At 43.2% G+C, this 22385-nt stretch overlaps 1 protein-coding gene across 5 annotated transcripts in view; it reads left to right on the top strand.

Moving 5' to 3' along the window:
- Positions 1–21278, top strand: part of ZNF445 (zinc finger protein 445) — a 35552-nt gene extending 14274 nt beyond the window's left edge. For 2 of the 5 annotated variants that reach the window (XM_063114742.1, XM_063114745.1), the window contains exons 2-7: positions 11760–12328; positions 13035–13173; positions 13568–13662; positions 13948–14074; positions 14562–14672; positions 15448–21278. In XM_063114742.1, the coding sequence (XP_062970812.1) occupies positions 11900–12328; positions 13035–13173; positions 13568–13662; positions 13948–14074; positions 14562–14672; positions 15448–17603 (3057 nt within the window). In that variant the 5' untranslated portion in view covers positions 11760–11899 and the 3' untranslated portion in view covers positions 17604–21278. Of the gene's footprint in view, positions 1–11741; positions 12329–13034; positions 13174–13567; positions 13663–13947; positions 14075–14561; positions 14673–15447 lie in introns of all 5 variants that reach the window. The other 3 variants (XM_063114741.1, XM_063114744.1, XM_063114746.1) reach the window with 2 other exon arrangements.
- Positions 21279–22385: the final 1107 nt, after the last annotated feature.

Raw genomic sequence — 22385 nt, 5'->3', positions numbered from 1 at the left:
GAGATGGGAAAGAGAAAAGGGGATATGGACCTGGACAATTCCCTTTGTCCCTGCCACTTCATAGAGGGTATATAAAGGAGCCGGAGCTGAGGCAGGGTTGTCACCTGATGAAGGGGAAAAAGGAGAGGGGGTGGGTGGCTGAGGACGAAGAGAGGGAAAAGGTGAAGAGGCTGGTGGAGGATCTGGAGTGTAAGGAGGTGGTCGGGGAGCAGAGTGGTCTGATGGATCAAAAGATTGATCCGAGTCCAGAAGGGGAGGTTGGGCATGAGCTAGGAGAATTTGAGATGTAGGACAGTTTTGACAGAGAGAAGGACTTGATCGGAGATAGAAGAAGGCTTGAACATAAGAAATCGCTCTGGCTTTGCTGCTTCGGTGACAAAAGTTGTCTAGGTCTCTGAGAGTATCCAAATCGAAAGTGCCATTTTCTGGCCACTGGGATCCATTGTCTAGTTTGTATTTAGGCCAAACCTGATTGCAGTATAAAATGAGATGTTTGCGCTTAATATCTCCCTGGAGGCCAAGAGGTTGGCCAGGAGACAGCCCAGAGGCATAGACTGTGGAGAAAATGAGACTTTTAGATTTAATGCCTCCCTGGAGGCCAGGTGGCTGTAGAAAATGAGACGTTTAGGTTTAAATTGGCCAGGAGACAGCCCAAGGGCATAGAGTGCAGAGGTTTGGATTGTGAGGATCCCATTTAGAGGATGAGAAAGGAGGTGATCAGTCCCAGCAGAAGAAGGGTAACACCAAGGAGCATCCTCATCGATGGGCGCCTTTTCGAGAGAGGAGCCACTGACTGGCTAAAGGAGTGTCCTCCAATAGCTGAGGGGCACAAGAGGGGGTCCCTCGGCCTGGTGCCTGGGCTTCATAGCAAGTAGAGAGTAGTTGTAGAGAGTAGTTGGGGGAACCCATAGAAGTAGGACAGACCTACTGTCTCACCTGCTGAATTGAGGCTGATGGTGGATGTGTCCCAGAGGTACCCGGTTTGGCAGGTCCGGGAAGGGTGGCCAGGGGGCCAGTCAACCCAAGAAAGGGGATTGTCCGAAGGTCCTGGCCAGGACCCTTCCCAGGTTTCGGCACCAGAATGAAAGAAAGTGAGCCAAAATGCCAAGTACTGATCAAGCTTTATTAAAGGAAAAGAATCTGCTGGGCTGCACTCAAAATGGAGGACAGCAACCATCGTTGGGTTGGGAGAGCTTATATGGGCTGTAGGGCACCAAGGGCTGGCTGAAGCAGTCAAGGAGGGGCATTGCACCCATGAGGAAGCAAAAGGGTTTCTATTTTGCAGAAGTCACAAAGCTTCTTGTAAAGGGAAGGGGGGAGAGTTTGGTGGCCATTTTGTGCTTGGCCTTTCCTAAAATGGTGCTGGTTATGTTCAAGATCTATCACGTACGTTACCACTGGCCCTGCAGTTCTGAGGTCCTGGCTGCAGCCCTGCTGCCTTGGTTCTTCTAGACATTTCTCCAGTGGAGGCTCTCTGTGGGGGCTCTGACCCCACTTTTCTGCTTGGTGTTGCTGTAGTAGATGGCCTCTGCAGTGGCTCTGCCCCTGCAGCAGGTCTCTGCCTGCTGTGTATGGCTTTTCCATACATCCTCTGGAATCTGGGTGGAGGCTTCCATGCCTCCAGTACTCTCATGTCCTGCCAGCCTGCAGACTTAACACGACGTGGGCACCACTGAGGTTTCAGGCTTCTATGAGCTGCTGCATGAACCACACTTGGAGCCGTGTGACGCAGGGCTGCTCCAGCCAGAGCAGTTGGGATGCTGGGAGTAGGTTTCTGAGGGCAACTGCACCCCAGGTCTGCTCTCTGGGGCAACTCAGTCCTTCTAGGCCTCAGGACCTGTGATGGGTGGGGCACCCTTCCAGACTTCTTAAATGCCTTTAAGGCTTTTTTCCCCATTGTCCTGGTTATTAGCATCTGGCTGCCTCACCACCAAGCTAATGTCTTTAGTAACCAATTTATCTGCTTCACCCTTGTGTTTTTCTCCAGCTCTCTACTTCTCTACAACATGGTCAGGCTGCAAATTTTCTAAATCTTTATGCTCTGCTTCCCTTTTAAATTCTGGCTTTACATCATGCTTTGCCTCCATAACTCAGTGTAGGCTGTTAAAAATAACCATGCAGCTTCTTTAATGCTTTGCTGCTTGGAAATCTGCCAGACATTCTGGTTCACAGCTCTTAATTCCCACCTTCCACAAAGTCCAAGGGCATGGACACAATGAAGCCAAGTTACTTGCTATGGTATAGCAAGGGTGATCTTTTGTCCAATATCAGAGACCTCATTATTCACATGGCCTTTACTGTCCACATTTCTATCAACATTCTGGTCACAGCCATTTAACCAATCTCTAAAATGTTCCAAACATTCTCTCATCTTTTTGTCTTCTTCTAAGTCCTCCAAACTCCTCCAACTTTTGCCTATTACCTAGTTCCAAAGCTGTATCCACATTTTCAGGTATCTGTATAGCAACACGCCACTCCTCAGTACCAATTTCCTATCTTAGTCCACTTTGTGTTGTTATAACAGAAATACCTGAGACTGGGTAATTTATAAAGAACAGAGGTTTATTTGGCTTACGACTCTGGGACAGCTGTGTCTGGAGTTTGCCTCAGGCTGCTTCTACTTATGGTGGAAAGTAGCAGGTAGCCAGAGGGTACAAGCAGATCACATGGTGAGAGGAAGCAAGAGAGAGGACGTGCCAGCGTCTTTTAAGCAACCAGCTCTCACAGGAACTAATACAGTGAGAACTCACTCCTGACCCCCACCCCACAGAGAGAGCATTAATCCATTTATGAGGGATCTGCCCCCATGACTCAAACAGCTTCCAGCACTGCCACACTGGGGACCAGATTTCCACATGAGTTTTGGTGGGGACAACACATCCAAACTCCATCAGCTACCATTAATTTTTATACCTCAATATTTCTCTTATAGTATACTACAACTATTTTTCTTTTGTTGTCTTAAGAAATTTTTTTTTTTTTACCCCAAGGTTCTTACTCATCTGGTGAGGGCCTTCTTCTGGGTGGGAACTCTCTTCAGGATCCTGTGGTGACATAGCATGTAACATGGTGAGAGAATCGTAAGAGCTCTTTCATGTACTCTTTATAAAGCCAGCAGTCCACACCCATGATAACTCATTGCTCCATGAATGAATTAATCCATTCACAAAGGCACAGTCCTCATGATCCAATTACTCTTTAAAAGCCCCACTGTCCAAATATTATAATTGGATTTCCCATTCTCTTTGCACTGTTACAGAAGAGATCAAGTTTTCAACACATGACCTTTTGGGGGACACATTTGACCCATAGCATCTTGTACACTCATATGTGTGTGTAAGACTGTGTCAGGATTCTGTACTGTTTCTTTTATGTAGTATTTGCATATACCTTCAGTAATACACAGTGTTTTCATATAGCTTTGTAGTTTGCCTACAAATGGTAGAACAAAACTTTCCACCTCTAAAAAGTTGTCTTGGCTATTCTTGGCCTTTACTCGTTTGTTTGAATTTTAGAATATGTTTATCAGACCCCAAGAAAAGTTATACTGGGATTTGGTTGGGGTTTTACTGACTTTACATGTTAATTTAGGAAAGTTGTTATCTTTGAAATATTAGTCTTCCTGTATTTAAACAAGATTTATTCACATCTATTATGTTGCTTGGCAGAGTTTTCTGTTTCTCCATTAAGATCTCATACATTTTTGGTTAGCTTTTTCTGGGTGTTTTATGTTTTTTGTTCATTTGTTTTTGTTTTTAGTTTTGCTGTTGTGTTGATTCATTTTCTGATTGGTTGTTGTATTAGAAAGTTGTTGGTTATATATTGATTGCATATTCAGCCTCCTTAATGATCCTTCATCTTGGTTCTAACAGTTTTTGTTGATTCTCTTGGATTTTTTTTTTTGGGGGGGGTGAATCTTCATATTATTCATGAGTAATATTAGCTTTAACTTTTTATTTTTTTAACTCTTTTTTTTCTTAACAGTTTCCTGCATGTTTATTTTTCTTGTCCAATTGCAATGACCAGAATTACATTGTGGGATTGTTCCTGATTTGAATTGCAAGGTTTTTAATATCTTCACCATTTACTGTCACATTTGCTGTAGATTTCTTTTGGTCATTTCTCATTTCAGTTTAAGGATGTTTCTCTCTATTTCTGCATTGCTAAGAGTTTGCACAAAAAAGAGATATACGAGGGTACTTTGAAGTGTCATTGAAAAACAGTTAAAAGATAATATGAATCTTCCCATGAACTTTTTGAAGACCCCTCATCACTATAGACTTTTTTTTTTAATTTTAAGAGAATACCAATATTGTGAATAGTTTTATGCCAATAAATTTGAAAACCTCGATGAACACTTGGGTTCTTTCCTCTTTTTGACTATTATGAGTAATGCTGCTATGAACATTTGTGTACAGGTTTTTGTGTGGATATCTTTAATTTCTCTTGGGTATGTACCTAGGAATAGAATTGCTAGGTCAAGTAGTAACTGTGTGTTTAACTGTAACTGTGTGTCTTGAGGAATGGCCAGACTCCGCCTAAGTGTCTGCACCAATTTATATTTCTGTGAGGATTCCAGTGTCTCCACATCTTCAGCAACGCTTGTTATTATCTGACTTTTTTATTCTAGCCATCGTAATAGGTGTAAAGTGGTATCTCATTGTGGTGTTGATCTACATTTTATTGATGATTTGTTAAGCAGCCTATGTGCTTATTGGCCATTTTTATATCTTCTTCAGAGAAATGGCCATTCAGATCCTTTGCCCATTTTTAAATTGGGTTATTTTCCTTTTTATGACTGAGTTTTAAGAGTTTTTTAAAAATACATTCTAGATACAATTCCTTTGTCAGATATATTGTTTGACAGTATCTTCTCCCAGTCTGTGGGATGTCTTTTCACTTTTTTATGTTCTTTGAAGGACAAGAGTTTTTCTTTTTTATGAAGTCCAAGTTATCAGGTTTTTTTTCATGTGTTTTTGGTTTGCATTTGTCAAGAATCCATTGCCAAATCCAATGTCACAAAGATTTACACCTGTGTTTCTGATAAGAGTTTTATAGTTTTAGCTTTTACATATAGGTTTTTGATTTGTTTTCAGTTAATTTTTTATATATGGTGTGAGATAGGGCACCATCTTCACTCTTTTGCATGGGGATATCCAGTTATCCCAAGACCATTTGTTGAAATTACTGTCGTTTCCACTTTCTATGATTGTGGCACTATTGTTTAAAATATACGACTGATGTATGGGTTTATTTCTGGACTCTTAATTCTATTCCATTGTTATACATGTCTGTTCTCATGCCAGTACCACACTGCCTTGATGACTGTTGCTTTGTATTACGTTTTGAAATTGGAAAAGGCAAGTCCTTCAACTTTATTTTTTTGAGGATTATTTTGGCTCTGTTGGTCTCTTGAGTTCCTGATGAATTTTAGGATCAACTTGTCAATTTCTATAAAGAAGCCAGCTGTTTATCTGACAGGTTTATGTTGAACCTGTGGATCAGTTTGGGGAGTATTGCCATTTTGACAATATTTGGTCTTCTGATCCATGAACACATTTATTTTAGAGCTTTAATTTCTTCTAACAATGTTTTATGTTTTCAGCTACTGTAAATGAATTTTTTTGTATTAAAAAAGTTTTTATTTTCATTGAAAAAGGATGAATGCTATTTATATTATTTTATGTGTATTATTTTAACTTACACATTATAATTGTACTTATGGGGTACAATCTGATATTTTGATACCTATATATGTTGCATAATAATCAGATCAAGGTAGTTAATGTGTCAGTCACCTCATGCATTTATCATTTCTTTGTGGCGAAAACATTCAAGTGTCTCCTCTACCTATTACATAATATACATAACTTAAATATTAACCATAGTCACCCTACTGTGCAATAGAACATCAGCTTATTCTCCCTATGTAATTGTAATTTTGTACTCATTGGCTAGCCTCTCCCTACTTTTCCCTCCCCAGTCTCTGGTGACCATTGTTCTACTCTCTGCCTCTACAATATCAACTTTATTTTTGAATTGTCTTCTTAGTTTTATTTTTGCATTCTGCATTGCTACTATATAGAAATACCATTGATTTTTACATATAGATGTTATATTCTCCAGTCTTGCTGAACTTGTTTATTAGTTCCATTAGCTTTTAATAGAGTGCTTGAGATTGTGTATATACAAGGTTATGTCATTTGTCAATAGTTTTATTTCTTTCTTTCCAATCTGGATACCTTTTCTTTCATTTTCTTGCCTAGTTCTCCTGGCTAGAATCTCCCATATAGTATTAAATGGAAGAGTTGAGATACTTGTCCTTGTCTTATTCATGCTTTTTTGGGTAAAGCATCCAGTCTTTCACCATTAAGTATAATGTTAGCTGCGGGTGGGTTTTTTTTGGTAATGCCTTTTATCAGATTGAGAAGTTTCTTTCTTTTCCTAGTTTATTGAGTGCTTTTATTATGAAAGGGTGTTCAATTTTGTCAGAAGCTTTTTTTCGATCTGTTGACTTGACTGTATGATTATTCTATTGGTATGTTAACTAACCTTGCATTCCCAGGATAAATCCTATTTGTTCATGGCATGTAATTCTCTTTACATATTGCTGGATGCAGTTTGCTAGTTTGTTTTTGTTTTTGTCTTAAGAACACTTCACATGAGATCTACACTAATTTTCAAGTACATGTATTAGGGTTCTCCGGAGAAATAGAATCAATAGGAGATATTCTATAGATATAGATATATGAGAGGGGATTTATTAGGGAAATTGGCTCATCGATTATGGAGCCTGAGAAGTCCCAAACAGGCTATGTGCAAGCTGGAAGCCATGGGATGCCGGTAGTGTGGCTCAGTCCAAGTCTGAAAGCCTCAGAACCAGAGAAGCTGATGGTGTTATTCTCAGTGTGAGGCCACAGGCTTGAGAACCCAAGGGTTCACTGGTATAAGTCCTGGAGTCCCAAGGCTAGAGAGTCTGGCGTTCTGATATCCAAGAGCAGGAGGAGAATGTTTCAGCTCCAGGAGAGAGAGAGAGGAAATCCTTTTCTTTCCTTTTTTGTTCTGTCTGGGCCCCCTGCTGATTGGACTGTGCCCACCCACACTGAGGGTGGATCTTCCTCACTCAGTTTCACTGACTCACTTTCCTGTCTCCTCTGGAAACACCCCTGCAGACACACCCAGAAGTAATGCTTTACTAGTTTTCTAGGTATTCCTTTTCCAGTTGACACCTAAAATTAACCATCACAGTGTAGAATACATTATTTTGACTATAGGTACAACGAGTTTGCTAGTATTTTGTTGAGGATTTTTCAGTCTGTATGAGATTGGTCCATAGTTTTTTTGTGATGTCTTCGTCTGGTTTTGGTATCAAGGTAATTCTGGTGTCATAGAATAAGTTGGGAAATGTTCCCTCCTCTTCCATTTTTTTGGAAGATTTTTGAAGAATTGGTATTCTCCAAATATTTGGTAGAATTCATCAACGAAATCATCTGGGTCTTGGCTTTTCTTTATGAGTAGCTTTTTTTTTTTTTTTTTTTTCGTGACCGGCACTCAGCCAGTGAGTGCACCAGTCATTCCTATATAGGATCCGAACCCGCGGCGGGAGCGTTGCTGCGCTCCCAGCGCAGCACTCTACCGAGTGCGCCACGGGCTCGGCCCATGAGTAGCTTTTTGATTACTAACTTAATCTCTTTGCTTGTTATAGGTCTGTTTAGATTTTCTATTTCTTCTTGAGTCAGTTTGGTAGTTTTTGTCTTTATAGGAGTTTGTTAATTTAATCTAAGTTATCTAACTTAATAGCAAAAATTATCATGGTATTTTTCTGTAACTCTTTGTTTCTATAAGATAAATAGTATATTCTTTCTTTCATTTCTAATTTTTATAATATAAGTCGTCTTGTTTCTTGGTCAGTTTAGCTAAAGGTTTATCCATATTGTTGTCTTTTCAGTGAGCCAACTTTTATTTCATTGATTTTCCTAATTGTTTTTCTCTCTTCTATTTTATGAATTTCTGCTCTAATCTTTATTATTACTTTCCTCCTGCTTGCTTTAGATTTAGTTTGTTTCCCAGTGTCTTAAGGTGGGAGTTTAGGTTAATGATTTGAGGTCTTTCTCTTTTTTAAATATAGGCATTTGCTGCAATAAATGTCCCTTTAAACACTCCTTTATCTGCATCCTATACGTTTGCTATATTGTGTTTTTATTTTCATTTATTGCAAAGTATTTTCTAGTTTACCTTGTGATCTCTTTGACCTGTTGGATATTTAGGAATACATTATTTCCAATTGGAGCATTCTTCTTTCTTAAATAATTAAACTTATTTTGAGATAATTGTATAGTCACATGAAGTCGGAAGAAATAGTACAGAGAACTCCTGTGTACCCTTTACTCAGTTTCCCCTAGTGGTCCCAGTGGTAACATCTTGCAAGACTATAGTACAATACCACAACCAGGATTTTGATATTGATACAGCAAAGATATAGAACATTTCCATCACCACAGAGATCCTTCATATTTCTGTATAAGTGTTTATTGTTACCCCTTTTTGGTGGGATGGACTCTCCCTTCCACCACACACACAGACACACACACACACACACACACACACACACACACACACACACACACACAATGAGGCTTTCTGGGGAAAGGAAGGCAGGCTGTGAAGCAGGTCTAAAAATGGCTTGAAAGCAAGGAGGAGCAACTGGCTTTGGCTTTTATTATGGTGGGGCTAGAGTGAGGGGTTTTGTACGTGGGCCACAGTTTATGTGCTTTGAACTTCCCACCAACTCTAAGGGAGGGAGCACTTGGCTTTCTTACTGGTTTGCCCAGATTTTGGCAAGAGGAAAAAGCAGGAGTGGTGGGACTTAAAAGTTGTCAACAATGAAACATCACAAATGAAGTCAGACTTTCATTACAGATAGCCACTCGTACTTTCCTCCTGCTTCCACCCTCCGGTCCTTAACCACCCTGGCAACCAGTAATCTGTTCTCCATTTCTATACTTTTGGGATTTCCAGAATGTTATATACTGGGATCATACAGTATGTAACCTTTTCAGGTTGGCTTTTTTCACTAATAATTCTCTGGAGATGCATCCAAGTTGTTGTGTGTATCAGTAGTTCATTCTTTTTTATTGTTGAATTGTAGTTGAGTTCGCTTAACCTTTCATTCATTGCAGGACATCTGGGTGGTTTTCAGTTTGGGGCTGTTATGAATGAAGCTGCGGTAGACAATCATGTACAGGTTTTTGTATGTACATAAGTTTTCATTTTTCTGAGATAAATGTCTTGGAGTGCAATTGCTGGGTCATGTGGTAGTTGCATGTTTAGTTTTTTAAAACTTGCCAGATTATTTTAAAGAGTGGCTGTATTATTTTCCATTCTCACCAGTACTATGTAAGTGATTGTTTCTCTGCTTCCTCACCAACCTTAGGTGTCATGATTTTTTTTTATTTTAGCCAATTGGACAGAAGTGTACAATGCCTCAGTGTGGTTTTAATTTGTGTTTCTGTGATGGTCAGTCATGTTGAACATCTTTTCATGTGCTTCTTTCTTTTTTTTTTTATTAGCATATTCATTATTACAAATCATACTTATTCTTTATGCCCCTTATCCAATCTCTCCCCATCTCCCCTTCCCCCCTCTAATAATCATTGGAATAATAGATTTGTTCTCTCCTTCTGATAGATTAACTGTTTCTCTATTGATTTGTTGCCTAGATGATTTGTCCAGTACTGAGAGGTATGTTCAGGTTCCCCACTCTTATAGTATAGCAGGTGTTGTTTCTATTACTCTGTAGTGTGCTTTGTGGAGGGAGAGGGCCTTTTTTTTTTTTTTTTTTTTTGGTCTCCACTGGTGACTCTCCTTGTGTCAGTGCATTTGAGTGTCTGGCATGCCATCTGCACAGTGGCTATGACTACTGCTATAGTAACTAGCCACTTTTGCGGCAGCCATGGCAATTGCAGTGGCCGTGGTGGGCTACCTATGTGGAAATAGTGTGTTGGGTGTGCTCTTTATCTGGCGGTGGCTGGGTTCGGCTTCCCTTGGCTCCTGTCTGAAGACCCTGGCAAGGCCCCAGGGCAGCAGCGGCAGTGTGCCTGGCTGCAGCTGGGTTCAGCTTCCCCAGCTCTGTGCCTCAGGACCCTGGTGGGGCCCCAGGGCTGCAGCAGCAGCGTGCCTGGTTGCCTTATGTGCTTATTTCTTATCTGTATATCCTCTTTGATGAAATGTCTTCATATTTTTGCCCATTTTCTTAGAGGATCATTTGCCTTTTTTTAGTGTTGAGTTTTGATAGTTCTTTTTTTTCTTTTTAAATTTTTTTCTTTTTGTTTTTATATTTTGATAGTTCTTTCTACCGTCTAGATACTAGTCCTTTGTCAGAGATGCGGTTTGTAAATACTTTCTTGTAGCCTCTAGCTTGTCTTTATGTCCTCTCAGTGAGGGTCAAAGACACAGAGCAAAAGTTTTTAATTTTGATGTCCAATTTATCAGATTTTTCTATAATGGATCGTGCTTTTGGTAGATCCTGAAGGTTTTCTCCTGTTTTTTTTTTTTCTAAAAGTTGTATAGTTTTATGTTTTACATGTAAGTTCGTGATCCATTTTGAATTGATTTTTGTACAAGGTGCAAAGATGAACCCAATAAGTAGGACCTAAGTGCATCTAAGGCAGGTTAGGTTAACTGCGGTTATTTGTTGAAAGCCCAGAATGTACCTCAGGTAGCATCTTATTTAAACCTCACAACCACTCCTATTTTATATAGTGAGGCCACAGAGATTTCGATAGACAAAATGATACATCTACAGTCATATAACTATAAGTGGGGAACTGGATTTGAGACCAAGTCTGTCTGAGTTCTTATTCCATATTCTTTCTACTAAGCTCTGCTGTCTCCTGAAAGTGGCTTGAACCCTTGGACACCCTCAGTTATGATGAATTATAAAAGGAAATACAGAAGTTGAGTGGGAAGCTGAATTCATAGTTTTCAAATTATAGTTTTTAACCCATTGGTGGCCATAAAATCAGTTAGGGGGTTCTCAATTAGCATTTCATTTTTTTTAATTGCTTATTTGAGATATTTTAAAATATTGTATTGCAATATTAGCAAAATCACATTTGACATTTAAAAAATCAGTTGGGCATATTTGTGTGGGTCTGCTTCTGGCTTCTCTACTCTCTTGTATTTAGCTATATGTCTCTTTCTTTACCAATACTGCACATTCTTGATTACTGTTGCTGTATATAAGTCTTGAAATCAGGTAGACTGATTCCTTCCACTTCACTCTTATTTTTAGAATTATTTTAGCTATTCTAATTCCTTTGCCTTTCCATATAAATTTTTGAATAATTTTGTCTAAATCTACAAAAAAAAAATCTTGCTGAGATTTCGATAGGAATTGCATTAAACCTGTAGACCAATTTGGAGAAAATTGACATCTTTACTATGTCAAGTGTTCCAGTATATTAATATGATATGTCTATCCATTTATTTAGTTCTTCTTTGACTTCTTTCATCAGCCATTTGTTTTTTAGCATACAAGCCCAATACATGTTTTACTGTATTCAGGGTATTTTCATAGTATATGACAATCTAGCCTTGGTCTGCTTGATACTGGCAAATATATCTATGTAACTGCTTTTGCATATGTGCCCTCTTCTCGTACATCCAAAGATGAACCCAGCAAGTAGGATCTAAGTTCATCATGTATGATGGACATTATTCTGTCATCCTTTCCTGAACAGGAATGTTGGTTATTTCAGTCTCTTGCCAGTGACTTCTGATTTCCCAGCAAATGGCATTGTCCACTGCAGTGCAAAGAAGATACTCCCAAGGACCCAGCAGTGACACAGCTACGACAGACTTATTTCGTGATCTGCTGGGTAGACCCTGAACAGGAGCAATGCCTCCAGGAAGGTGGTATGCTGTTCGTTCAGCTCAGGCCCAGACTTCGAGGGAGCGAGGGCGCCTTCAGATGGTTAAGAAGGAAGAAGAGGATGAAGGCTACACTTCATTGCAGGCTGCCAGGCCACAGACACTCAACCGTCCTGGCCAGGAGCTGTTCCGTCAGCTCTTTAGGCAGCTTCGCTACTATGAGTCTTCTGGGCCCCTAGAAACTCTGAGCCGGCTTCAAGAGCTCTGCCGCTGGTGGCTGAGGCCCGATGTTCTCTCCAAGGAGCAGATGCTGGAGCTGCTGGTGCTGGAGCAGTTCCTGAGCATCCTGCCTGCGGAGCTCCGGACCTGGGTGCAGCTGCATCACCCTGAGAGTGGTGGAGAGGCTGTGGCCTTGCTGGAGGAACTGCAGAGGGACCCCGATGGGGCATCACAGAGGGTGAGTGGGAGCAAGTGTGTGGCACCCAGTGAACTCTGCCTGCTGGTGCGTTAGCTTGTCTGGGTGTGGGGGCAGCCCTCTGAATTATCAGTGTTGAATAATGTAGTGGAAACCATCCATTCTCGTTCCCATCTCATTCTGAACAGCTGAGAACAGGACTCTGAGCCATGGGCCCTTTAGCAGGTAGCTCTTGCCACCTTCCCAGAGGAACACCAGCTCCAGAATAGGGTCACAAAGTGGGAGCTAGCCTGCCTCTTTGAGGTCCCTTTGCATATCTGTGCCTAGAGCAATGCTTGGCAGTAGATATTACTTGACTTTATCTCTGCCGTGAACGCTTATCAGTTTAACTCTATTCCTTTTCTCCCATTTCTAAGTTCCAGGCTGGGATGGGGCCTAAGGGATAGAGGGTTGTCCCTGAGGCATCTGAGCACTAACAACCAGACTTGACAAGGGCTTCTTTGTGTTGAGCTGGAATCTGTTTCCACCTGGACTCCCCCCTGGCCCTCATTAGAGCCCAGGGAGGCTGAAGGGTGAGAGGGGCCTCCGTGGACCTTCTCCTTGTCCTTTTCCCTCTGCCTGGAGGTAATAAAGGGCTTGGCTCACTCATCCCTTGGCCTCTGCCTTTTAGGAACCAGCCATGTGGCCTTTTCTGAGTTTGCTTTCTGATTCCCATGGGGGTCATCTCACAATATTTTCTTCTTGCCAGGACCCAGGCCCTGCCCAGAGCCCAGATGTGCATTGGATGGGTACAGGAGCCCTGCGATCTGCACAGATATGGCCCCCTGCTTCACCTCTCAGCAGCAGCTCTGCCCTGGTGGACCACCTGAAGCCTCCCTGTGAAATAGGCATGTGTGACTTCCTGGCTGGGCAATCTGGTACTTGCTGCCTGGCTCTAAGACCCTAGCCTTATGCCACACTTTCTGAATTTCCATAGTATTATCTTTTCACCGCCTGTCCTACCATGAGAATCTCTTTCTGCCCTGGCCCTTAGCTGTGTGTCCTCTCCACCACTTCTGTGACCCTTGTCTGGCTAGCTCTTCCCTCCTCCCATTGTACCCACTCCCCTACTCTTGCCTTCCTGCTCCCCAGCAGACACTGAGAACATGTGAGATGGGTGTTTAACCACAGTTTGTTCCTGCTTATCTGTCCAGAAGTCCTCTGTGTGGGGGGAAGAGTGGGCTTCTCAGTAGGGCATCCAGAGCTGGGCAGCTTTCTCATAGCTCTTTTCTTCTCCTTCAGATCCTCTTACTTCCCAAGGGACTGCCCTTTCTCCGAGAGAAGGGTGCCCAGGAAACCAGCTGATGGTAACCAGTTCCTTGACAGCCCAGCCCCAGGTGAGTCACAGGGCCTTCAGTCCTCCCTTGTGTCCCAGGGGTGCTGCCTAATGGAGTAGTGCAGCTCCACTTATCCTGCATTTCTCTGTCCAATGACCTCACATCCAGAGACCCATGTCCCAGAGACTAGATTATCCCCCTTGAGCCCAGAGCTCTTCTGCTGGTGGTGATCTTCTTCATCTTTCCAGATCCGTCTTGTGCTAACTCAGAGCCAGCCCCATCCCCCTGCCCCCTCCTGAAAGCTGGGAGCTGTGGACTAGCTCTAGTGCACTGTGTTTTTTTCAGGAGGCTATGACTTTCAAAGATGTGGAGGTGACCTTCTCCCAGGATGAATGGGGATGGCTGGACCCGGCTCAGAGAAACCTGTACAGGGATGTGATGTTGGAGAATTATGGGCACGTGGCTTCTCTGGGTAAGTCATCTTGCTTCTGTCCACCTTCGGCCTTCTCATAGAAAGGGACCTGACCTGGGTTTAGATCTTGGCTCTGTTACTACTAACCAGATCACATAATCTGTCACCTCAGTGTCCGCTTTTGAAAAATGGAGATAATATTGCCTGTCACGTTGAGTTATCATAAAGATTAAAGATAGCATACCTCAAGTACCTAGTTATTTAGGCATTCAAAAAATTTTGGCTGATTTAACCAATTGAATAGTTGTGTACGCCTCATCTCCAGAGAATCCTAGAGATCCTTTTGCCTGCGACATCTCTCAGCCTCTCTTATCTCTATCTGCTCAGGGCTATCAGAAGTGGTTGTTTGGGCCTGCTGCCCTAATTTCCACCATCTGCCTTCCTGGCCTTTCCCTTTTCCCTACCGAGACCTCAGGCCAACAGGGTCCTGAAGAGTAGTTCTGTGTGATCCATCTACCTTCCCATTCCTTTCCCTTCTCTTCTGCAGTGGGACCCTTCACCAAACCTGCTGTGATCTCCTGGTTGGAAGCAAGGGAGCCGTGGGGCCTGAATGTCCAGGCATCTCAGCCTAAGAAGAATCCAGGTGCTGCCCTTATAGGTGAGTTCCAGAGAACCTACTGGGTCCTGCCCCTCCCACATCTGCTGTTCTCTTTCTTAAGGTCAGGTACATCACTGGGGACTTACTCCACTGTTTGCTAGAAGGAAGATCTTTAACAGTATTCCTAAGGGGTGCTGGGCCCCTGGGCCTCTTCCCTCCACGCTGGCCTATGAGAGGCCATTTGTTTCCAGCTCTGTCCCTTCCCCAGAGGCTCTGTCAGTAACAGTTCTTGCCCACCAGAGGGCTTCATTGTTCCTCTTCTTTCCAGTCACTGATGCTCCTCCTCAACCCTGTGCCTTCATTGCTGCTGAATCCCCTGTGCCCACCCCATCTTAGGTGGCAGTCCTCCCACTCCTGTTCCTCCTCTTTACTTGGCCCTTCCTTCTGTGATGGGCTTGATCTCCAGTCCTTTCAGCCAAGCCCTCCTTGGAGCCCTAGCCCTTGGCTTTTGGGTCCCTTTCTATAGTGCTCCTGTGCCACAATTCTTCTCTTCTCTCTTGCTGTTTAACATTCTCTTCTCAACCCTTTTTATTTTTCTGCTGAATATGATTTCTCCTTATCTCTAGTTACAGTGCTCATCTTGCTTCTCCTCCTCCCTTCCCTGTTATCTGGGATATTCTTCCATGTTTTGCCTTATCCTTGACTATTTTGTAAAAAGTATTGGCAGTCAGGCAAAAGCCTCATCACCCAGGTTATGGACTTCTATTGCCCCTTGGTGCTTTCTCCAATTCCCTGTGTGGGAAAGAGTACATTATCTTGTTTCATTTTTTGTCAGGAGGTGAGCTTCAGATTAAAACAAACAAGTTCATCTTAAATCGGGAAACTTTGGAAGAAGCAGAAACCTTAGCTGTGCCATCAGGATGTCTTGTGACAAGTGTTTCTGCAGGAACAGGGCTCAGAGAATCTTCTGAACAGAACAAGTTGAAGGAGCAATGTGGAAACCCCATGCAAGTGAGAGTTAAGAGAGAAAAAATCGATTTTAGTCACAGGACAGGAAAAGAATCTGAAATATCAGGAAGAAGTAGTAGTCTTGACCTAAAATATGTTACATATTTGAGAGTTTCCGGAAGAAAGCTATCCGTTAAACATGGCTGTGGCAGACACTTCAGAACAAGTTCACACCACAGTGACTACAAGAAATATGGGAAGGGGCTCAGACACATGATTGGGGGGTTTAGCCTACATCAGAGAATTCATACTGGACTGAAAGGGGATGAAAAGGACACATGTGGAAAAGACTTCAGCCATCACCAACATGGGCAGAGTCATCACAAGGTGAGGATGTCATATAGGTGTGGTGACTGTGGGAAGACCTTCAATCGTAGCTCCAATCTTGCAGATCATCAGAGACTTCACTCTCAAGAGAAACCGTTTAAATGTAGGGTGTGTAGGAAGGCCTTCAGGTGGAGCTCCAACTGTGTGCGACATGAGAAAATTCACACTGGCGTGAAACCTTATAAATGCAGTTTATGTGAGAAAGCTTTTTGTCGTTTGTCAGCCTGCCATCAGCACCAGGAAACCCATGCTAAGAAGAAATTTCTTGAATCAAATCAGTATGGAGAAGTTCTCTCCTGCAGCTCAGGGTTTGATCATCATCCAGGAGACCAAACTGGGAAGAAACCCTTTGACTGCAGCCAGTGTAGGAAGTCATTCCACTGTAAATCATACATTCTTAAACACCAAAGGGTTCACACCCAGGAGAAACCCTATAAATGTACCAAATGTAGGAAAACCTTTAGGTGGAGGTCAAACTTTAATCGTCATATGAGGTTGCACCAGGAGGAGAAGTTCTACGAACGAGGAAAATGTCAAGAAGACTTCAGGCAGACTCCCAACTGCAGTCAGCCCCAGGGTGCCCCCACTGTGGAGAAAAGATTTCTGTGTCAGCAGTGTGGGAAAACCTTCACTAGAAAGAAAACCCTCACTGATCATCAGAGGGTTCACACAGGTGAAAAACCATACCGATGCAGCGAATGTGCAAAAGAGTTTACCTACAGGTCAGCCTTTATTGTCCATAAGAAGCAGCATGCAATGAAAAGAAAGGTTGAGGGTGGACCATCTTTTGGTCAGGACAGAGTGTTCCAAGTTCCTCAGAGCAGTCACACCACAGAAGAGCACTACAAATGTAGCCAGTGTGGCAAAACCTTCCGTCATCGCTCATTCCTACTCCTCCATGAAAGAGTTCACACTGGAGAGAAGCCTTATAAGTGCAGGGAGTGTGGGAAAGCCTTCAGATGGCGCTCCAATCTCTACCGACATCAGAAGCTTCACTCTTGGCAAAAACAGTATGAGTGTCATGAAACTGAGAACACTCCAGATCCACAGTCAAAAGTCCTCACTGATGGAAAACGTTTTTGGTGTCAAGAATGTGGGAAAACCTTTACACGTAAAAGAACTCTTTTAGATCATAAGGGAATACATAGTGGAGAGAAGCGCTATAAATGTAATCTGTGTGGGAAATCTTATGATAGAAATTATCGCCTTGTTAATCATCAGAGAATACATACTGATGAGAGACCTTTTAAATGCCAGTGGTGTGGGAAAGATTTCATTGGGAGAGACACCCTTTCTAATCACCTGAGAAAACACAGTGGAGCGGCACAGTCTGAATGCAGTCTACCTGAGTTGTCTTCCTGTCAGGACACAAGGTTCAGTTTACGGGAATTAAAACCAAGTGGGGGTAAGCCCCTTGAAGATTGTAAGCAAGCTTGTGATCAGAGCTCCAGGCTACCCAGACTCCAGGACATACCCACTGAGGAAAAGTGCCACAAATGTAGCATATGTGGGAAAACATTTAATAAGCGTTCACAACTCATTAGCCACAAGAGATTCCATACTCGAGAGAGGCCCTTTGAATGCAGAGAGTGTGGGAAGACCTTCCGATGGTCTTCAAATTTGTCTCGACATTTGAAAAACCATCTTACAGATTAGCCTGGGACCTGACGACGACGGAGGCATGGGAAGTGGTTCCTAGCTGCCCTGCTAGAGAACCCTTAATGGTAGGCAGTGAGGGGAGAGCCTTCACAAAGGGCCCAGCCCTTTCTGTTTTGGAAGCTTGGTGGCAGGGAATCCTGAGGATCTAAAAGTTCAGGGAGTCCCCAGCTTACCTGCTGGAAAATGGTACTGGGCAAGAGCAGCAGCATGTTCTTTGGCCCTTCTGGAGGCTCCAGCCCCTAGGATTGGCCTTTGCACAATAACCTGGGGCTCCCCCAGCCAGGTCTCCTTCTACAACTCAGAGAGATGATTGCCCTTTGTGACTGGACGAAATGTCTGGCATGGTGGGCTGTGGCTGCTGGGAAGGGGCCAGTTGGATCCAAAGTTTCTTTTTGAGTTTGGCCTGTGGTGGTGCCTGTTCTGTTGACTTTAAAAGTACAGCAGCAGCAGCAGCAGCAGCAGCAGCAACATCAAGAACTCCTAATCTCTTCAGATGCCTCCTAGTCTCTCCAGATGTTCTGCCTGGAGCTTCAGCCTTCATAGCTGGCTTTTGGATATCTGCCAGGGGGTTAGAGTTTTCTCAGCAGCAGGTGGAGAACAGGATGCTGGCTCAGTCATTTGGCACTGGAGCTCTACTGGTACCCCATCTCCTTGGCCATCTGTTCAGCAGAATTGTACTGAGCACCTCCCATATGCCAGGCACTGGTGTGTGTACCAGAAACCCAGCAGTGACTGAAACAGACAAAAATCCTGCTGTCTTGGTTCTTTACAGATGATAAACAAATGAGATATATAGTATTCTGGATGGTGATGTGTGTCATGGACAAAGTAAATCAGAGAAGAGTGAGAGGGGGTGCAAGATTGGGAGGTGGGTTGTGATTTTAAATTGGCTGGTCAGTGAGGGCCTCAACTGAGAGGGTGAAATTTGAACAAAGACCTGAAGGAGGTCAGGGAGTGTGCCATGTGTATTTCTAGAGAGAGTTGCAGGCAGAGGAGGTGCAGTCTTGTCTGGTGTCCCTAGGGAATAGCAAGGGGGCCCCTGGGGGAGAGTGGAGTGAGCCAGCTCGAAAAGGAGGAGAGGGGGTCAGAGAGGAGACAGGCCAGGCTGTGTGAGCATCACAGGCCATCCCTAAGGCTTGGGCAACCTCAGGGAGGTAGGGAGCTTTTGAACAGTTTTGAGTTGAGGAGTGATATGACCTGAATCTGAATAAAATTTTATAAGCGTTAACCACAGTCCCAAGAATTCAGAAAAATGGTATGGCTGAAAGATTTTTATGCAGTTATCTCTGCTGCCAGTTTCTGTGAATGGGACTCCCCATTTCTGAATTTTCTGTTGAGTCCTCCATCCCTCAGCAGATGTAAATACTGCATTTAGATCTCTAGTCTCTGCACACTGCAGGCACCCTCTCACCTTCATGTAGCCCTCCATGTGTAGGGTCTGGCACTGGCATTAGGTTTAACCCAAAGGTACCAGTGCACATGCCTGCTGCCCTCAGAAGAAAAGGTGGCCTGGTGGGGAGGTGCCCCCATCTCACTTGCCAACCCACTTGTGTTGAAGACAAGAGACATCTCAGTGATATAAAGTAAAGGAGTGATATTTCTAAAGTTTATGTAAGTAATCATTGTTTCTGATTATTGAATAGCTCAGATTGTAAACGTAAGGATAAAATGTCTCAATAGTAGAACAACAACTCAGACTGTACTTTACTGCTGTGAATAGGGACATACTCGTGGAGCAGGGTGTTTCTTGGAATGAGATGAAACCAACCTGGAAATGTCTTTTTCAATAGAGTGCCGAGTAATCTTATCCTCTGGATTGCCATGGGCAGTTGAAAATGAAGGTTCTGATATTGTATGGTGGTGTCTTACGGGATGGGTAGAAGGTGGAGCAGGCTCCTCCTGTTGATGTTCTGGTGCCCATCCAGCGTTGTACGTGGGAAGGTTTGGCAGTGCCATCCTCTTGCCTACCTACAGTAGCAGCTGCCCACGGGCTAGAATCAGGTGTCCCTTCACTGATACAATTCCTAAAACTGGCACTAGAAGTGGCTGGGTATGGGCCAGAGTTCTGTGTGCTTAGGGGCCAGGGTAATGGGAAGGGCTTGGAATCATCAGATCTGGGTTCCAGGTCTGGTGTGCCTTTTCATGATGATCTTGGGCAAACCATTGAACCTCTGCATTGATTTCTTCATGTGTATAAAATTAAGAGTACCTGGCTGGGCTGTTTGACTCCTGGGATTCATAAAAGAGGGTTTGGTTTACTAAGGCTCTGGGTTAGGTGTTGACCTCTAGGACCAGAGTCCTCACAGAGGTGCCGTTCCCATGTCAGTTGGTGCCACAATCATAGAAATACCTTTACTAATACCATATTTTCATTCCCCCACTCCCTGTGCATTTGGCACCTCATAAAGTTCCTGCCTTGTTTTTGTTGCCATTTTTTGTAGAATGAGATATACTTATCTTTAGACATTCCAATCAAATTTTTAAATGTACAAAAGATGAAATAGAAGTCCTTTCTATACTGAATATTAATTAACAACTAATATTTTGGGATTGTACTGATGCAGTCTGTTCAATAACCTGAGTTTTCAGATAATCTTAGTTCTATAAGTAACATATGATTATTATAGAAATATTAGTAAATACAGATTAATTAAAAGAAGAAAAAGGTAAAAATCTGACTACTTGGAGCTAACTGCTAAACATTTTGGTGTAATCAGTGTAGGCTTTGATTTCACCACCCCTCCCTGAGCACTCCTGGACTGTCCTGCCTTGTGCTGCCTCCCTTCACTTGAGTACCACACCTCTGTCTGTGCCAGTTCAGGTCTTCAATCTCCAAGGCCAGGCCTGACCTGACACTCATCCCTCTAAGCCCTCTCCCCCGGCCCCACCTCTCCTGGTGCCTGTATCTGGTCCTGTTAGGTGTTGTCTGTGTGTTGTCTGGGTTACCAGCTATGCCCATCACCACAGCTAGACCAAACACTGTGGGGGCCAGGGTTGGGTGCTTGTTTATCTGTTTGCCATGCAGAGGAGATTTTGCACAAAGTTGCCTTTTAAGGAAGCTAGAACTGAATTTAGTTCAGCTAAGTCAAGGCTGGGGTTTTTTGAAGGGGCCTTGGAGTGAAATGTTGACTGGAAGCCACCACAAGCACACACCTGCTAGTTAGGCACCCAGCTGTGGGTGGTTCTGAGCTGCATGGCTCCGTTCAGTTTCTGGTTGCCCCAGCCACCATTCTCATTTTGTACCCCCATCTTGGCCTGGAGAATATGCTTCTTCCAACCCTGCCTGCCTATTCTCCACCTAACTTGTGTTTCACTTTTTCTGTAAAATGGGATAGTAGTACCAATCTCACTGGGTGATTGGGGTGGGGGTACAGTCAGTGAAATAATGCATGTAAAGCTCTTAGGATAGTCTCTGGCATGTGAGCATTGTTGGCATATAAATAGTGTTGTTACTGTTTTGCAGTCGTCTGTTTTCTGTGGGTTGAAATGACATGAAGTGAGAGTATAAAATCATGTACTGAAATGACATATGCAAGTCTCTGCTCTGCCTTTCCAGGGCAGGAGATGTTGATGGAATCAGGGAGGGCACACGGGGGCTTCAGTGGTTTTTTTTTTTCTTTCCAAAAATTGATGCAGATGCATCACAACATTAAGATTCAACAGGATAATGTGGTGGATTCTTTTTAACTGTTTACTTAATTTCAAAATAAAAAAATGCTTTTTAAACATGGCGTCTGACATCTTATGATTTTATAGAAATCCTAGCTCTGCCATTTGCATGATGTTACTTGGAGTGAGCGATTTAATCTCTCAAGGCTTCGGTTTCCTTACCTGCAAGGATTGGGAGCAACACAAATGGCTACTAGTAAAGGAATGGTTAAGTAACCCCGGTACATCTCTGATAGAATACCATGCCACAGTTTAAAAAAAGAGGATGTTCTCCATATACTGACACATGATCTCCAAGACATGCCGTTTAAAGAAATTATAACTCCATTTTCTTTAATTCCTCCTCACCTAAAAAATAAAAAGTGAAGCCAGAAGCTATAGACCCAATATTTTAATGAAGAAATGGGATTGTGAGGATAGAGATGCTTGTCAGCCATTCCACTTTGTTAGATAACGAAAAGAGTAAATATTTACGTGCCATCTACCACACCTTTTAAGTTAATGTTAACCGTGCTAAGAATGTAAGGAGATTTTGTATTAGCCCAGTTCTAGTCAGGGGTCAGAAACCATACCGATTGTTTTAATAGAGAATGCCAGCATGTCATGGAGGTAGCAGCTGCTAGAGCAGCTACCGCTCCGGGACTGGGGGAGCTGTAGTAGATTCTCATTTTTGATGTTTGGCCACTGACAGCTTTCAAGCCCTCCCCCTCATCCTATAACCACAGCAGACACCAGAGCCACTGCCCCTTCTTTCACTCAAGCCGGACTGATTGGCTTGGGTGCCTGCCCTGCTCTCCCTAGAGAGCCACAAGTGAATATTAAACTTTTGCATAACCTCTTGGTATGTGTAATGTCATCAGTCTCAACATCTGAACCAGTCTTGGGTGGTGGTAGCATGTTGATCCCACCTTCCATGGGGCAAACTACAAAACAGGAACAAAGAGAAGTTGTTAGAATTGTTAAAAAGTAGATAGGAAGAGAGCCCATGTGGAGCTGAGCTCAGACCTGTGGAGAGGAGTGCTGCTGTGTCCAGGCTCGGGACCTGTGCTTCTGTGGAGGAGCTGCAGCTGCTGATGCTGGTGTCTTGTGGGGCGGAGGAGAGAGGAGGTG

The sequence above is a fragment of the Cynocephalus volans genome, chromosome 11 (assembly GCF_027409185.1).
Source record: "Cynocephalus volans isolate mCynVol1 chromosome 11, mCynVol1.pri, whole genome shotgun sequence".
In the NCBI taxonomy this organism is placed as follows: Eukaryota; Metazoa; Chordata; class Mammalia; order Dermoptera; family Cynocephalidae; genus Cynocephalus; species Cynocephalus volans.
The sequence above is the reverse complement of the archived record's forward strand: the minus strand, read 5'-3'. Positions and strand labels throughout refer to the sequence as shown.